This window comes from Mobula birostris, chromosome 29, assembly GCF_030028105.1.
Source record: "Mobula birostris isolate sMobBir1 chromosome 29, sMobBir1.hap1, whole genome shotgun sequence".
Taxonomy (NCBI): domain Eukaryota; kingdom Metazoa; phylum Chordata; class Chondrichthyes; order Myliobatiformes; family Myliobatidae; genus Mobula; species Mobula birostris.
In genome coordinates this window covers 21,136,568-21,154,164 of record NC_092398.1, presented here as the reverse complement: position 1 = coordinate 21,154,164, position 17,597 = coordinate 21,136,568, and the positions used below count along the sequence as shown (strand labels likewise).

The 17,597-nt window shown below is 47.4% G+C and overlaps 1 protein-coding gene across 1 annotated transcript; it reads left to right on the top strand.

Moving 5' to 3' along the window:
• The first annotated feature begins 12,369 nt into the window (after nt 1–12,369).
• On the top strand, nt 12,370–16,445 carry LOC140189924 (C3a anaphylatoxin chemotactic receptor-like). The gene is made up of 2 exons (XM_072246270.1): nt 12,370–12,625; nt 14,353–16,445. The coding sequence occupies exon 2, from the start codon at nt 14,360–14,362 to the stop codon at nt 15,395–15,397; it is 1,038 nt and encodes a 345-aa protein (XP_072102371.1). The 5' UTR covers nt 12,370–12,625; nt 14,353–14,359; the 3' UTR covers nt 15,398–16,445.
• Nucleotides 16,446–17,597: the final 1,152 nt, after the last annotated feature.

Below are 17,597 nucleotides of genomic sequence, written 5' to 3'. Positions count from 1 at the left end.
AGAATCAGAATCTCTGGCATATGTTGTGAAATTTATTGACTGTGTACAATGCATTGCAATACATAATAATAGAGAAAAAACTGAATTACAGCAAGTATATATATAATAGTTAAATTCAATAAGTAGTGCAAAAATAGAAATAAAAAAGCAGTGAGGTAGTGTTCCTGGGTTCAATGCCTATTCAGAGATCTGCTGGCAGATGGGAAGAAGCTGTTCCTGAATCATTGAGTGTGTGACTTCAGGCTTCTGTACCTCCTTCCTGATGGTATCAATGAAAACAAGGCGTGGCTTGGGTGATGGGGGTTCTTAATGACGGACGCCACTTTTTTGAGGACTTGAGGGTCGGGAACCGAGGGAGGTGCTTATGTTTGGAGTCACAGGACAGGGGTGGGGTACCGTGCGACTAACTTGTGTTGGAATCTAGCATGGAAAAGGACAAGAAAGGTAGTGAGCATGGTGTGGGCCTTGCTAATTTGCACGGGAACGCTGAGATTAAGGAGGTGGTGGTGCTGGGTGTTCTGAGAGACCCCCAGTCAATGAAGAGGAGGGATGTGAGCGTGGCCTTTTACAGAGCAGGTCATGGCAGACAGGCTTGGCTGAGCTTTTTCAGGAGGTGACGAAGGCGATTGGCAAGGGTAGGAGAGTGGCTGTTGTCCACATGGACTTCAGTAAGGCATTTAAGAAGGCCCCCCATGGTAAACTGCTCCGGAACATGACGATGAATGGTGATTGTGAACTTGCATTCAGAACTGAAGCTGGAGGACACAAGGCATAGGAGCAGAATTAGGCCATGAGGCCTGTTGAGTCTGCTCCACCTTTACATCGATTATGATCCCTCTCAACTCCAATCTCCTGCTTTCTTCCCATTAACGCTCTGACGAATCCAGAACCTATCCACCTCCACTTTAAATATATGCAATGTCCTGGCATTCACAGCTATCTGTGGCAATAGTTCCACAGATTCACCACCTTCTGCCTAAAGGAATTCTTCCTCACCTCCTTTCTAAAGGGAAGTCCCTCTATTCTGAAGCTGTGCCCTCTGGTCCTAGACTCCCCCAGTATAGGAAACATCCTCTCTACGTCCATTATCTCTCAGCCTTTCAATATCCAAAAGGTTTCATTTAAATCACATTTCCATCATCCGGACGAAAGTGTAGCTAGCTGATTGTTAAATGTGAGACTAACGTTGTTGATAGTGAGTCACGGTGTCAAAGAATTCATCAGGATAGAGAACAGTTGGAAATGTGGGCAGAGAAATGGCAGATGAAGTTTAATCCAGATGAACATGAGGCATTTTAAAATAAGGATCTAGTGGTTTCCCAGCGTTTACGACAAATAAACTGTTCTTGGGCTTCCAGCCGTGTACAGAAATTGATTTTAACTGATGTTTTGATTGTAAACTCTGGATGAAGTGAGGTGTTTAACTTTGCAGGATGAAAAGTTCAGGCAAAGTATCCAGGAAACGGCAGGAATGTAGGGAGCGATGATGAATAACAGAAGGATCTTGGGGTCCAAGTCCACAGCTCCCTGAAAGTGGTCACATGAGTAGATAGACTGATAACATAGAACAGAAGAGCACAGAAATGGACCATCTGGCCCACAAAGTTGTGCTGAACCAGCCAAATCAAACCCCTCCAAATAAACTAATCCCTTTTACCTACTCCATGTCTGTATCCCTCTATCTCCTCAGCTCCATGTGCTGATCCAAATGTTTCTTAAAAGTCTTTAATGCATTTGCCACACCACCATAAGAGGCAGCACATTCCAGGCATCCAGCACTCTCTGAGCGAAAAACTTACCCCCCACATCTCCTTTGAAGTGCAGAGAGACAGAGGGGTGTAAAATGAAGGTAGAAGCAAAAAGTAGTAAGGTGAATAGTAAAAGTGGCAGGCCGACAAATCCAGGGCAAGCATCAAAAAGGGCCACTTTTCAACATAATTGTATAAGGGATAGGAGAGTTGTAAAAGTGCGCCTGAAGGCTTTGTGTGTCAATGCAAGGAGCATTCGTAACAAGGTGGATGAATTGAAAGTGCAGATTGTTATTAATGATTATGATATAGTTGGGATCACAGAGACATGGCTCCGGGGTGACCAAGGATGGGAGCTCAACATTCAGGGATATTCAATATTCAGGAGGGATAGACATGAAAGAAAAGGAGGTTGGGTAGCATTGCTGGTTAGAGAGGAGATTAACGCAATAGAAAGGAAGGACATAAGCTGGGAAGATGTGGAATCGATATGGATAGAGCTGCATAACACTAAGGGGCAGAAAACGCTGGTGGGAGTTGTGTACAGACCACCTAACAGTAGTAGTGAGGTTGGGGATGGTATTAAACAGGAAATTAGAAATGTGTGCAATAAAGGAACAGCAGTTATAATGGGTGACTTCAACCTACATGTAGATTGGGTGAACCAAATTGGTAAGGGTGCTGAGGAAGAGGATATCTTGGAATCTATGCGGGATGGTTTTTTGAACCAACATGTCGAGGAACCAACTAGAGAGCAGGCTATTCTGGACTGGGTTTTGAGCAATGAGGAAGGGTTAATTAGCAATCTTGTCGTGAGAGGCCCCTTGGGTAAAAGTGACCATAATATGGTGGAATTCTTCATTAAGATGGAGAGTTACATAGTTAATTCAGAAACAAAGGTTCTGAACTTAAGGAATGGTAACTTTGAAGGTATGAGACGTGAATTAGCTAAGATAGACTGGCAAATGACACTTAAAGGGTTGACGGTGGATATGCAATGGCAAGCATTTAAAGATCGCATGGATGAACTACAACAATTGTTCATCCCAGTTTGGCAAAAGAATAAATCAAGGAAGGTAGTGCACCCATAGCTGACAAGGGAAATTAGGGATAGTTTCAATTCCAAAGAAGAAGCATACAAATTAGCCAGAAAAAGTGGCTAACCTGAGGACTGGGAGAAATTCAGTGTTCAGCAGAGGAGGACAAAGGGCTTAATTAGGAAGGGAAAAAAGATTATGAGGGAAAACTGGCAGGGAGTATAAAAACTGACTGTAAAAGCTTTTATAGATATGTGAAAAGAAAAAGATTGGTTAAGACAAATGTAGGTCCTCTACAGACAGAAACAGGTGAATTGATTATGGGGAGCAAGGACATGGCAGACCAATTGAATAATTACTTTGGTTCTGTCTTCACTAAGGAGGACATAAATAATCTTCCAGAAATAGTAGGGGACAGAGGGTCCAGTGAGATGGAGGAACTGAGCGAAATACATGTTAGTAGGGAAGTGGTGTTAGGTAAATTGAAGGGATTAAAGGCAGATAATACCCAGGGCCAGATGGTCTGCATCCCAGAGTGTTTAAGGAAGTAGCCCAAGAAATAGTGGATGCATTAGTGATAATTTTTCAAAACTCTTTAGATTCTGGACTAGTTCCTGAGGATTGGAGGGTGGCTAATGTAACTCCACTTTTTAAAAAAGGAGGGAGAGAGAAACCAGGGAATTATAGACCGGTTAGCCTAACATCGGTAGTGGGGAAACTGCTAGAGTCAGTTATCAAAGATGTGATAACAGCACATTTGGAAAGCGGTGAAATCATCGGACAATGTCAGCATGGATTTGTGAAAGGAAAATCATGTCTGACGAATCTCATAGAATTTTTTGAGGATGTAACTAGTAGAGTGGATAGGGGAGAACCAGTGGATGTGGTATATTTGGATTTTCAAAAGGCTTTTGACAAGGTCCCACACAGGAGATTAGTGTGCAAACTTAAAGCACATGGTATTGGGGGTAAGGTATTGATGTGGATAGAGAATTGGTTGGCAGACAGGAAGCAAAGAGTGGGAATAAATGGGACCTTTTCAGAATGGCAGGCGGTGACTAGTGGGGTACCACAAGGCTCAGTGCTGGGACCCCAGTTGTTTACAATATATATTAATGACTTGGATGAGGGAATTAAATGCTGCATCTCCAAGTTTGCGGATGACACGAAGCTGAGCGGCAGTGTTAGCTGTGAGGAGGATGCTGGGTGACTTGGATAGGTTAGGTGAGTGGGGAAATTCATGGCAGATGTAATTTAATGTGGATAAATGTGAAGTTATCCACTTTGGTGGCAAAAATAGGAAAACAGATTATTATCTGAATGGTGGCCGATTAGGAAAAGGGGAGGTGCAACAAGACCTGGGTGTCATTATACACCAGTCATTGAAAGTGGGCATGCAGGTACAGCAGGCGGTGAAAAAGGCGAATGGTATGCTGGCGTTTATAGCAAGAGGATTCGAGTAGAGGAGCAGGGAGGTACTACTGCAGTTGTACAAGGCCTTGGTGAGACCACACCTGGAGTACTGTGTGCAGTTTTGGTCCCCTAATCTGAGGAAAGATATCCTTGCCATAGAGGGAGTACAAAGAAGGTTCACCAGATTGATTCCTGGGATGGCAGGACTTTCATATGATGAAAGACTGGATGAACTAGGCTTATACTCGTTGAAATTTAGAAGATTGAGGGGGGATGAATTGAAAAGTATAAAATCCTAAAGGGATTGGACAGGCTTGATACCGGAAGATTGTTCCCGATGTTGGGGAAGTCCAGAACCAGGGGTCACAGTTTGAGGATAAAGGGGAAGCCTTTTAGGACCAAGATTAGGAAAAACTTCACACAGAGAGTGGTGAATCTGTGGAATTCTCTGCCACAGGAAACAGTTGAGGCCAGTTCATTGGCTATACTTAAGAGGGAGTTAGATATGGCCCTTGTGGCTAAAGGGATCAGGGGGTATGGAGGGAAGGCTGGTGCAGGGTTCTGAGGTGGATGATCAGCCATGATCATACTGAATGGCAGTGCAGGCTCAAAGGGCCGAATGGCCTACTCTTGCACCTATTTTCTATGTTTCTATGTTTCTACCCCATCTCACTTCCAATGCATGCCCTCTGTTAGACATTTCTACCCTGGGAAAAAGATACTTCCTGTCTATTCTATCTATGTCTCTCATAATCTAATAAACCTCAACCAGGTCTCCTCTGAACCTCTGTCGCTCCAAAGAAAACACTCCAGGTTTTTCCACCTTCTCCTGATAGTACATGCCCTCGAAACCAGGCAGCGTCCTGGTAAACCTCTTCTGCGCCCTCTCCAAAGCTCAACGTCCTCTGTCGGGTGACCAGGACTGTATGCATTATTCCAGATGTGGCCTAACCTGACTTTTATAAAGTTGTATCTCAACCTCTTGAACTCAATGCACTGCGAACTAAAAACAAACATCGCATAAAACTTTTTAAACACCCTATTGACCTGTGTTGACAGTTTCACGGATCTATGAACTTGGACATCAAGATCTCTCTGCTCAGCAACGCTATTAAGAATCTTGCCCTGAACAGCGCACTGTCTCCCAGCATTTGCCCTACCAAGGTGCAGCACCTCACATTTATCTGGGTAAAACTCCACCTGCCATTTCTCAGCCGATAGCTGCAACTGATCATCAGTATATCACACTGTATGCTTTGCCAGTCCCATACGCTATCCATATCTCCACCTATAGAACATAGAAGTTCGAAAATCTAGCACGGTACAGGCCCTTCGGCCCACAATGTTGTGCCAACCTAGTAACCTGCTCTAGAAGCTGCCCAGAACTTCCCTACCACATAACTCTCTATTTTGCTAAGCTCCATTTACCTATCTAAGAGTCCCTTAAAAGACCCTATTGTATCCACCTCTACCACCTTCACTAGCAGTGCATTCCATGTACCCACCACTCTGTGTGTGAAAAACTTACCTCTGACATCCCCCCTGTACCTTAAAACTATGCCCCCCTGTATTAGCCATTTCAGTCCTGGGAACAAGCCTCTGACTATCCAGACAATCAATGCCTCTCATTATCTTATACACCTTGATCAGGTCACCTCTCATCCTTTGTCGCTCCAAGGAGAAAAGGCCAAGTTCACTCAACCTATTCTTGTAAGGAATGCTCCCCAATCCAGGCAACATCCTTGTGAATCTCCTCTCTATAATATTCACATTCTTCCTGTAGTGAGGTGTCCAGAACTGAACACAGTACTGCAAGTGGAATCTAACCACGTATTATATATGTAACCCTGAGGATTGGCTGGTGGCGTAACTCTAGGGCGTAAGCCTGCAGACTATACACAACAACCCCAACTTATGTATCTTCAACAAACTTAGAAACCCACGCTTCTACTTCCTCAGCCAGGTCATTTATAAAAATCACAAAGAGGAGGGGTCCCAGAACAGTTCCCTGAGGCACACCACTGGTCACTGTCCTGCATGCAGAATACGAACTATCTACACCCACCCTTTGCCTTCTGTGGGCAAGCCAATTCTGGATCCACAAAGCAAGGTCTCCTTAGATCTCATGCTTCATTACTTTCTGAATGAACCTCGCACGGGGAACCTTATTAAATGCCTTACTGAAATCCATACACACTAAATCCACTGCTCTACCTTCATCAATGTGTTTTGTTACATTGTCTCTGGCCCACCAAACGTGTGGAACCTGAGGTGCAAAACCCCTTGCTTGTGTGGATGCTGTGTGATCAGTTCCCCCGTTACAGGTCAGTAACACAAAATAGCAGACAGCACACTACAAAATAACACTACCACAAAATGATACTATCATGAAATAGCGGAAATAACAGAACCACGAAATAACAGAATACACCATATGGAAAGTAAACAATTTAGCTTTATAATTCTTAATTTGACAAAAGGGTTAGTAAAGAAAGCAAAAAGAAAAGGGCCCATTTTAATGTGACAGTGTAATGTGCTCAAGTTGGAGCTCACAGTTTCCCTTCCATTGGTCCTCCATCGATTTCCCTGGGCTTTGTCGACTCCAAGTCCACTCCATCCTGCTGGCTACAACTTCTCCTTTCAGGCATCTTCACTCTTCGTCTCTCGCCGAACAAAAGACTCAGATCACCTTGTTCTCAGGCACACAACAAGAAAAAAACACTCCCTTCATTGGATGGTGTATATTCCAAAGATACAGTTATCTCTAGCCATGGCCCAAACACTGCTGCTACAGAAAAGCCATTACATTAGCAGTGAAACCTTTCCCAGGGTATTACATATAGATGTAACATTACCTCATGACTGTTGATCTTAATTCCACAGTTGATGAAGGTCAACATACCATACGCCTTCTTAACAACATTGTCAACCCGCGCAGCAGCTTTGAGTGTCCTAGGGCATGGACTCCAAGATTTCGCTGATCCACAACCACCCTTTGCCTTCTATGGTCAATCGGATTCTGGATCCACAAAGCAAGATCTCCTTAGATCCCATGCTTCATTATTTTCTGAATGAACCTCGCATGGGGAACCATATCAAATGCCTTACTGAAATCCATACACATTACATCCACTGCTCTACCTTCATCACTCTGTTTTGTAACATCCTCAAAGAATTCAATCAGGTTGGTAAGGCATGACCTGTCCCTGATAAAGCCATGCTGACTCCTAAATTAGATTATGTCTCTCCAAATGCTCAATAAAACTGCCTCTCAATCTTCTCCAACAACTTGCCCACCACTGAAGTAAGACTTACTTGTCTATAACTTCCTGGGTTTTCTCTACTTCCTTCCTGAAAAAGAGAAAAACATTTGCAAGCTTCTAGTCCTCCGGTACTTTTTCATTCCCTATTGATAATGCAAAGATCATCGCCAGAGGCTCAGCAATTTCCTCCCTTGCTTCCCACAGTAGATTTGGGTATATCCCGCCTGGTCTCGGTTACTTATCTAACACAATACCTTTCAAAAGCTCCAGCACATCCTCTCTCCTGATACCTACACACTCAAGCATTTCAGTCCACTTTAAGTTATCCCCACAATTGCCAGGGTGCTTTTTACTGGTGAATACTGAAGCAAAGTATTCATCAAGTTCCTCATCTTCCTCCTCTGACTCCATGCACGTGTCTCCACTCTCACTCCTGATTGGTCCTATTCTCAGACGGCTCATCCTCTTGCTCTTCACTTGCTTGTAGAATGCCTTGGAGTTTTCCTCAATCCTGCTCAGCAAGGCCTTTTCATGGCCCTTCTAGCTCTCCTCATTTCATTCTTGAGCTCCTTCCCAGCACTCTTGCAATTTTCTGGCTCTCTTCTAGTATCTTGAAAGGGGAGAGGGGAGAGGAAAGGAGGGGAAAAGGGAGTGAGTGGAGGTGGAGGGAGGGGGAGGAAAGGGGAGGGATGGAGAGAAGGGGGAGAGGGAGGGAGATGTGAGAGAAGCCGGATGGGAGAGGGGAGAATAGGGAGTGGGAGGGAGGGTGAAGCAGATAAGAGAGTTAGCAGTTTAGTTTGGTCATTATAAATTGTTTTGTGATTAGGCTGGGCTTAAATCGGGGGATTGCTGGGCGGCGTAGCTCGAAGGCTTGGAAGGGACTGTTCCGTGCCAAACCCCCCAAAAATAAATAAATACATCAAAAATATCTATATATATGCACACAGAAATATCTATATATCCTATGGGAAGGGATAATAGATCAGCCATGATGGAATGGCTGAGAAGACTCAAAATGGCCTAATTCTGCTCCTGCATCTTATGATTTTATGGTCTAATTCAACACAACAGGTCACCTGGAGAATGGATTTCTCTTCACCCCTCACTCTGTAGGGGTGGATTGTACTTGTTAAACACAAAGGCAACAATAAACTGTTGACTGGAGTTTCACTTTCCGTCATTACCTGCTTTGGGAAGATGGGGCTCATCAGCCGTGGTTGGCAACGGTCACGTACCCCGTGATGGGTTTAAAGAACCAGCAGAAATGGAAAACACCTTGGAGTCCAGTATTGCTAATAACTGGTGGAATTTATTAGTAACCACGCAATACGATAAAATAAATGCAGTAAATCAAACAGATTAGCATTGATTATATATAAGTAAGCGTACGGGGTCTTTCGTTTCTTTGTATGTTAAATTTTAAATGGCTTCTTTGTTATGTTAAATGCTGAGAAAGTCTCCAGCTAGACAGGTGCTTGGGTTAATAGAGACAGTAGGGTGCTATTAACCAATGGGTGGTCATGTATCGTTTTGTTTTTGGATGATAATGCTGAATCATATGACTGGGGATGGGGGTTTTGGGGGGGAGTTGAGGGAGAGATGGGGAGGACAGCGGATGTGACCACAAGAAAGGGGACCGTTCTTCTGTGGTGGAGCAATCAACCCAGGTGAGGGTTGGCCACACAAATACCTCCCCACCAGTCACACCTTCTCCACACTGAGAGAGCCACTGATCAATCCACCTAAACGATCTTCCAAAACCCACTTTTTCTGTGGGCACAACAAAGCTCATTCAGTGTCCAAAACCATGTCTCTCTGGTCTATCATCTGACCTTCTATTTATCTCCCCGTACTGAGTACCAACTATCTCTCAAATAACAGCTCCTCCCTTCTCTGTCTGTAAGAACGTACAAGCAGGCGATGTCCTTGGGAAAGTATAAACAAACTGTGAGCAGTCTTTGTCTCCCTCTCTCTCTCTTAAAAACAAGATGTCGGTGTTAAATAGCTCTCTCTCTCTTTTCAAAAACACAGTTCTTAGGGGTAATTCAGGACCCCGTCACAGACCCAAGAATTCAATCTGTTTTGGAATGCTCGCTTCCATTGTTTGGAAGGACCCCCGCCCCCCCACAACACCTTCTTTCTATGCCCATTGGGGGTTGGTCTTTATATTTTAATTGGGTTCTTTTGGTTCTTTTGTGTTCCTTGCTTTGCGGCTTTCTGGAAGCAGACAAGTCTCAAGGTTGTATCATTTATATATCCTTTCATAATAAATGTACTTTGAATCTTTTGAATATACATTTTATTTATTTCATCTTTATCCTATATCCTAATATAAACATTGTCTTCTGACAAATCTTCTGGAATTTTTTGAGGATGTAACTATGAAAATGGACGAGGGAGAGCCAGTGGATGTAGTGTACCTGGACTTTCAGAAAGCCTTTGATAAAGTCCCACATAGGAGATTAGTGGGCAAAATTAGGGCACATGGTATTGGGGGCAGAGTACTGACATGGATTGAAAATTGGCTGGCTGACAGAAAACAAAGAGTAGTGATTAACGGCTCCCTTTTGGAATGGCAGGCGGTGACCAGTGGGGTACCGCAGGGTTCAGTGCTGGGACTGCAGCTGTTTACAATATATATTAACGATTTAGATGAGGGAATTAAAAGTAACATTAGCAAATTTGCTGATGACACAAAGCTGGGTGGCAGTGTGAAATGTGAGGAGGATGTTAAGAGCATGCAAGGTGACTTGGACAGGCTGGGTGAGTGGGTAGATGCATGGCAGATGCAGTTTAATGTGGATAAATGTGAGGTTATCCACTTTGGTGGTGAGAACGGGAAGGCAGATTATTATCTAAATGGAATCAAGTTAGGAAAAGGGGAAGTACAATGAGATCTAGGTGTTTTTGTACATCAGTCACTGAAAGCAAGCATGCAAGTACAGCAGGCAGTGAAGAAAGCTAATGGCATGCTGGCCTTCATAAGAAGGGGAATTGAGTATAAGAGCAAAGAGGTCCTTCTGCAGCTGTACAGGGCCCTGGTGAGACCACACCTGGAGTACTGTGTGCAGTTTTGGTCTCCAAATTTGAGGAAGGATATTCTTGCTATTGAGAGAGTGCAGCGTAGGTTCACAAGGTTAATTCCCGGGATGGCAGGACTGTCATATGTGGAAAGATTGGAGCGACTGGGCTTGTATACTCTGGAATTTAGAAGGCTGAGAGGGGACTTTATTGAAACATATAACATTATTAAGGGATTGGACACGCTGCAGGCAGGAAGCATGTTCCCGCTGATGGGTGAGTCCAGAACCAGAGGTCACAGTTTAAGAATAAGGGGTAGGCCATTTAGACGGAGTTAAGGAAAATCTTTTTCATCCAGAGAGTGGTGGATATATGGAATGCTCTGCCCCAGAAGGCTGTGGAGGCCAAGTCTCTGGATGCTTTCAAAAAGAGATGGATCGAACACTTAAAGATAGCGGAATCAAAGGTTATGGGGATAAGGCAGGAACTGGATACTGATTGTGGATGGTCAGCCATGATCACAGTGAATGGCGGTGCTGGCTCAAAGAGCCGAATGGCCCACTCCTGCACCTATTGTCTATAATATTGTTTGCCGCAAACAGTGTAGCACTAAAATTAAAGCAGACATCAGGAGTGCTTTGCAGGCTAAAAAGAGAAATGATAGCTTTGAAAACAAGCCCACAGCTGAGGAAAGGGGAGATGCATGCGGTGTGGAGTAGGGGCAAAGATAGTGATGGTCTCCTGTGCGGGTCCAGAGTTTGGGAGAAGATCTCCTCACCGAGGTCAACTGTGGGCAGCCCAGACTTTTAAAATAAAATGTCCAGGTTATTGCCCGTTTTTTCTTCATGCAAGGAACTGGGAAAGGGCGGGAGTTCAGCAAGTGTTCATGATAGGAGTGTCACAGTCTTTGCTCCTTTGCACCTCACAGTTCCACAGACATCTCTTGCCACCGACCCAACAGTACAGCAGGAGTTCCTCTGCTCCCAGAGGGATCGGCCTCTCTCCCAACAACCAAAGTTCTTGCACACAACCACAACTCGCAATGGTGGACCCCAGCTGAGCCAAACAGGCAGCATCTCGTGACTGATGACTGTGAATATCTCCCACACCACCAACCTTGCGCCCCTCCCCAAACCATTGACTTAATCTTCCAGCTGCACACCAGGAGTGTGTGATGGGACAGTCTGGAGGGAGCTTCACTCTGTGTCTAACCCCGGGAGTGTGTGATTGACAGTGTGGAGGGAGTTTCACTGTGTGTCTGACCACGGGAGTGTGTGATGGGACTGTGTGGAGGGAGTTTCACTCTGTGTCTGACCCTGAGAGAATGTGAGGGGACGGTGTGGAGGGAGATTCACTCTGTTTCTGACTCCGGGAGTGTGTGATGGGACGGTGTGGAGGGAGTTTCACTCTGTATCTGACCACAGAAGAGTGTGATGGAACGGTGTGGAGGGAGATTCACTCAGTTTCTGACCCCGGGATTGTGTGATGGGACGGTGTGGAGGGAGTTTCACTCTGTATCTGACCACAGAAGAGTGTGATGGGACGGTGTGGACGGAGGTTCACTGTTTCTGACCCCGGGATTGTGTGATGGGACGGTGCGGAGGGAGGTTCACTCTGTGTCTGACCCGGGGAGTGTGTGATGGGATGGTGTGGAGGGAGATTCACTCTGTTTCCGACTCCGGGAGTGTGTGATGGGACGGTGCGGAGGGAGGTTCACTCTGTGCTTCACTGCAGGAATATGTGATGGGACATTTACTCTTTTCTCTCTGATTCAGGAACTGCTGTGGTTTCCCTTCAATGCCTTGCCGTCCGCAGCTGAGTTCAGTTTGAGGAACTGAGCTGATAAACCGGACACCAGAGATTAAAAATGTGACGAAATCATAACGATGTGTTTGTCAGCCTCAGACGGGACCCACTCCACTCTCCGGACCTCTCCCGCACCAGCGTCCTGTTCCACCTTCCCTGCTCTCCCGGGGGCGGAGGACAGCGATTCCGTTCGTTTCTGCACGGTTCATGTCCAGGATTGGTTGCGGTGGTCGCAACGGTTTGGGATCTGGGTGCAACTCTCTGCTGCCCGGGGGACGGAGTGAGCCGGAGATTACGGGGAGGCTGAACTTCATCGAGAGGGGGAGCAGGCTCCAAGGTGAGTTGGTGGGGTCCCAGGAAGGGATGCCGGAGCTGGGGTCCCTAGGAGCCGGCAGCGGATGATGAATGGTGAGGAGGGTGCGGGGGGTGGGTGTGGGGAGGGCAGGATGGAGGAGCACACTGCTTTCATTTCTGTGAGGAGGGAGTGCCGTGCTGAGGATGAGGAGGTGAGGAGGGAGCGTCACGCTGAAGACCACTTTCTCCCCCTTCCCCGTCCATTTCCCGTCTCTGCTGTGGGGCTGGAGGGGGCTGACAGGGAGGAGAGCCAATGCGCCATGTGCGGGCTGGTGAGGAGTGAGCACCGTGGGGCAGGAGGGGCAGTCAGGGGGGAGATGGTTGTGACCTCCATTCTCTCTGTCTCTCCCCCTTATCCTTCCCTTACCCTTCTTTTCCACCTTCACCCCTTTCCCTTGTTCAATCCCCATCTCTCTCCCTGCTCACTCCCATTCCCCTCCCCTCCCTGTTCCTTCTGCACTCGACATCTCTTCCCCTACCCCCTCCACCCTTTGTCACTCACCTTCCCCTCTTTCCTTCCTTATTCTTTCCACCGTTCGTGCATTCAACCCTTCCCCCACTCCACCTCACATCCTCTGTCCCCGTTTCTCTTTGCTTGTCCCTGACACTTACTGCAACCTCCCTTCACCACACCCCATCTCTACCCCTTCCCTGCTTCCCTTTACCCTTCATCCCTCCATTTCCGTCTCCTACGCAATGCTTCCAGCTTAACTCCTCTTTCCCCTCCCCATCCCCATCCCTGCTCATCCACCTCCCCTTCCTTCCTCCTCCCCTTCCCTCCTCCTTGCCTTCTCTCCTCCTCACCTTCTCTCTTCCTCTTCTTCTCTTCTCCTCCCCTCTTTCTTCCTTCACCTCCTCCCTTTCCACCCTCCTCCTCCCTGTACACACTCCACTTCCTCGCACACCCTCATCCTCCTTCCATTCCATCCTCCTCCTTCCCCTCCCTCTTCCTTTTTCCCCTCGCTCTTATTCTTCCTCCCTCATCCTCACCCTCCCTCCTCCACCTCTTCCCTCCTCCTCCTCCCCTCCCCTTTCTCCTCCAACCCTTCCTCTCATGTTCTCCCCACCCCCTCTCCTTTCTCCTCTTCCTCTTCCTCCTCTTCCCTTCCCCTACTCCCCTCTTTCTTCCTCCTCATCCCCATCTCCTTCACCCTCCCCTTTCCTCATCCTTCTCTCCTTCCCATTTCCCCTCCTCTTCCCTCTTCCCCTCCCCCTCCATAATCCCCTTCCCTCCTCTCCTCTCCTCACCTTGTCTACTCCGTCCCTCTCCCATTTCACTCCTCTTTCCTTTCCTCAACTGTCCTCATTCCTCATCCCCCTGTCATCTTCACCAATCTTCACCTGTCCTCCCTTCCCCGTCTCCTCTGCCCCACCATCCTCCCCTTACCCATCCACCTCTCTTCCCTTCACATCCTCCCTTCGCACCTCCTCATCCAGCCGTTTCAGTTCCTCCTCTGTTGTTCATTCCCCTCCCCCTCCCTTTCTCCCTTCACCCCCCTTTTGGCCTCCATCACCTTTACCTACCTCTCCTCTCCCATGAAACTCTCTTTTTTTTACCCTATCTTCCCTCTTTTCCCTCCCTATCTCTCCCTGCCTCCTTTTCCCCTCTCCCATCTCTCTCCTTCCCTCTTCTTTCCCTCACCCATCTCTCTTCTTGTCCCCTCCCTCCACTCCCAACCTCTCTCACCTCCACAATATCTTCTCTTCCAGGCTCAGCATGTCCTGTTCTGAATATTTTGAGATTTTCAACATTACTTCCTTTGAAAACTACACCGATGAGTTCTTAACTATGGATAATGGGACCCATCTGCCAGCATCCTCCATCTTGTCCATCTTTGTCTACACGCTCACTTTCCTGTTGGGGGTCCCTGGCAACGGTGCTGTCATCTGGGTGACAGGCTTCAAGATGAAACGAAGTGTCAACACGGTGTGGTTCCTGAACCTGGCTGTGGCAGACCTGACCTACTGCCTCACCCTCCCCTTCCAGATGGCTAACATTGCCCTGGAAAACACCTGGCCGAGAGACAACGTCCTCTGTAAGCTCCTTCCCTCAGCCATCGTCCTCAACATGTACGCCAGTGTCTTCCTATTGACCATGATCAGCATCGACCGCTGCCTGGCTGTCACTAGACCCATTTGGTCCCAGATTCACCGGTCCCTGCCTTGGGTGCGTGTGGCCTGCCTTGGGGCCTGGAGCCTCGCCTTCCTCATGTGCCTGCCCACTCTGCTGACACGGCAGATATACATAGATTCTGAGTTCGGCTTAATTTTCTGCACCTTGAACTACACCGGAACATATTTTGGAGACCGGACCAGGGAGGTGGTGGAAGTGACACGGGCCCTTTTTGCCTTCGTCTTCCCCTTCCTCATCATGGCATCCTGCTACCTCCTGATCGGCCGAATGCTGCAGAGGGGCAAGTTCGCCAAGTCCAGCAAGACCAGGAAGCCTATCCGCCTCATTGCATTTGTAGTTGCTGCCTTTTTCATCTGCTGGCTCCCATACCACATCTGCAGCCTAGCTCAGGCTTTCTTCAAACATCAAGTGGCCTTCATCTGGGATACATTGTCCATGGGCCTAGCCTCCCTCAACAGCGCCCTGAACCCCATCCTCTATGTCTTCGCTGGCCGTGACTTCCGCCAGGTCTTCCGGCGCTCCCTGTCCAGCTCGCTCCGTTTGGCCTTTGCTGAGGAGCCGACAGAGTCAGCCTGCAGCACCCACATCAAGGCCATCTCCAGGACGGTTGTCAGTGTGTGAGGGCTCTCTTTCTATGTCTTGCCAATGCTGGCTCCTTGCTCTGACCTGCCATTATCACACACATTCCCTCCCCCACTTTGCCTACCATTGTTCCAGTCCTACAAGGCCTAGTGAACCAGAATCCTCGGCTGATAGCCAACCACTGACCATCTCCCCCAACCACCTATTTGCCAGTGGTCTGTTCATCCCCTGAGCAACTAACTGAATATTTCCCCGCAGTCACCAGATAGCGTCCTATCAAAAAAAACTTGCCCCAGCTCAAAGGACCCTCTGAGTGAGTCCAGGCCAAGTTAGTTTACTGCCTCCTGGGCCCGGCTTCCTCATTGCCATGGCGACCAGATACGACAGCTCGATCTGGCCGTGATTTTTGCCCCCCGCACCCCACCCCACCCCAGACCCCTCCATCAGGTCCTTGCACAGCCTCCCCCGCTCCAGGGAGAACAGACTCTGGTCTCTCCTCGTAACTGCAACGCTCTGTCCCGGACAACGTCGTGGGGAATCTCCTCTGCACCCTTTCCAGTGTGGTCACCTCCTTCCTGTAGTGTGGAGACCAGAACTGGACACTGTACTCCAGCTGTGGGCTGACCAATTGTTTCTGAAGTTGCTCCGTCACCTCTCTGGCTTGAGGGAGAATGAAGACACAAGAGGCAGCAGGCACTGGAATGTGGATCAGAAAAGCATTTGCTGGAGTGAACTGAAGTTATATCTGACGTGAACTAGAGAAGAGAGCCTTCGATAAACTGCTTGCAAATATTTCAAGACTGTCACAGTTCCAATTAAAAATCACCACAATTCCTGTGTATTTTCATGTCCATATCTGGTGAGCTACAAGTATAACGAAAGACTTCAGGGGCAACAGACACAAAATGAGGGAACTCAGCAGGTCAGGCAGCATCTGTGGAGATGAATAAACAGTCGACCTTTTGGGCCGAGTCCTTCACCAGGACTGTTTATTCATTAAACATAAAATTATTTTACATAATTAATAAAATGAGTTAATAGATATGTTTATTCATCTATGGAAATGAATAAAGATGACTGCTTATCACTTTCCATAGTTTCTAGGGTGGTGGGGTGGCGATACGTGTCTACCAAAGGAGCTGTAATGTGCTCCTTTCCTCCACTTGCCTGCAGGTCACCCTTGGGCAAGGTGTAGACCCTCCGATCAGGGTCACGTGAAGCCGTGGGAGCAGGTGGTGGATGGTCACACGAGCAGCTTTTGCACATCACAAGTCCTGGTTATTTGACCACTGACACCAGGCAGACAGTCTCGGAAGAGTATTGACAATGGGCGGGGTCCCCTGGTTTACAAGGAAAAGCTTGCAGCAAAACCAGGGGTCGGTAGAGATCGAGCTGAATGAGGAGGGCGGACAAAACTGGATCATTTTCTCCGGGGGCTGAGGGGAGACCTCACCAATTAACCTACCCACCGGTATGGCTTTGCACTGTGGGAGGAAACCAGAGCACCCAGAGGAAACCCATACAGTCACGGGGTGAACGGACAAACTCCTTACTGGCAGTGGCGGGAATTGAACCTGGGTCTCCCATACTGTAAAGCGTCGTGCTAACCACTAGAGACTTCTACACACAGTGGACTCTTCGTTAGTGCAAGTATCTAATCAGCCAATCACGTGGCGGCAACCCAGTGCATAAAAGCACGCAGACGTGGTCAAGAGGTTCAGACCAAACACCAGAATGGGGGATGAAATGTGATCGAAGTTACTTTAACTGGTGAATGCATTATTGGCGCCAGATGGGGTGGTTTGAGTATCTCAGAAACTGCTGATCTCCTGGGATTTTCAGGCACAGCAGTCTGTAGAGTTTACAGAGAATGGCGCGAAAAACAAATGGAAAAACATCCATTGAGTTCTGTGAGTGAAAAAGCCTTGTTAATGAGAGAGATCAGAGGAGAATTGCCAGACGGGCTCAAGCTGTCGGGAAGGCGGCAGTTTGTCCTGTGTTTGCGGTTTTATATTTAGTATCTCTAATATCCACTTATTACAACAGAGGTGTGCCGAGAACATTTCTGAACCCACAACACGTCGAACCGTGAAGTGGGCAGGATACAGCAGCAGATCACGAGCAGACACTCAGTGGCTGGTGTATTCAGTACAGGAGGGACCGAATAAAGTGTTTACTGAGTGTGTATAGACACATGATTGTGCAGGGAGTGGTGGGATATGGGTCAGGTACAAAAAGG

What these genes read in the sequence shown, in the direction of transcription:
- LOC140189924 (XM_072246270.1), top strand. Translation starts at nt 14,360, where the DNA reads ATGTCCTGTTCTGAATATTTTGAGATTTTCAACATTACTTCCTTTGAA.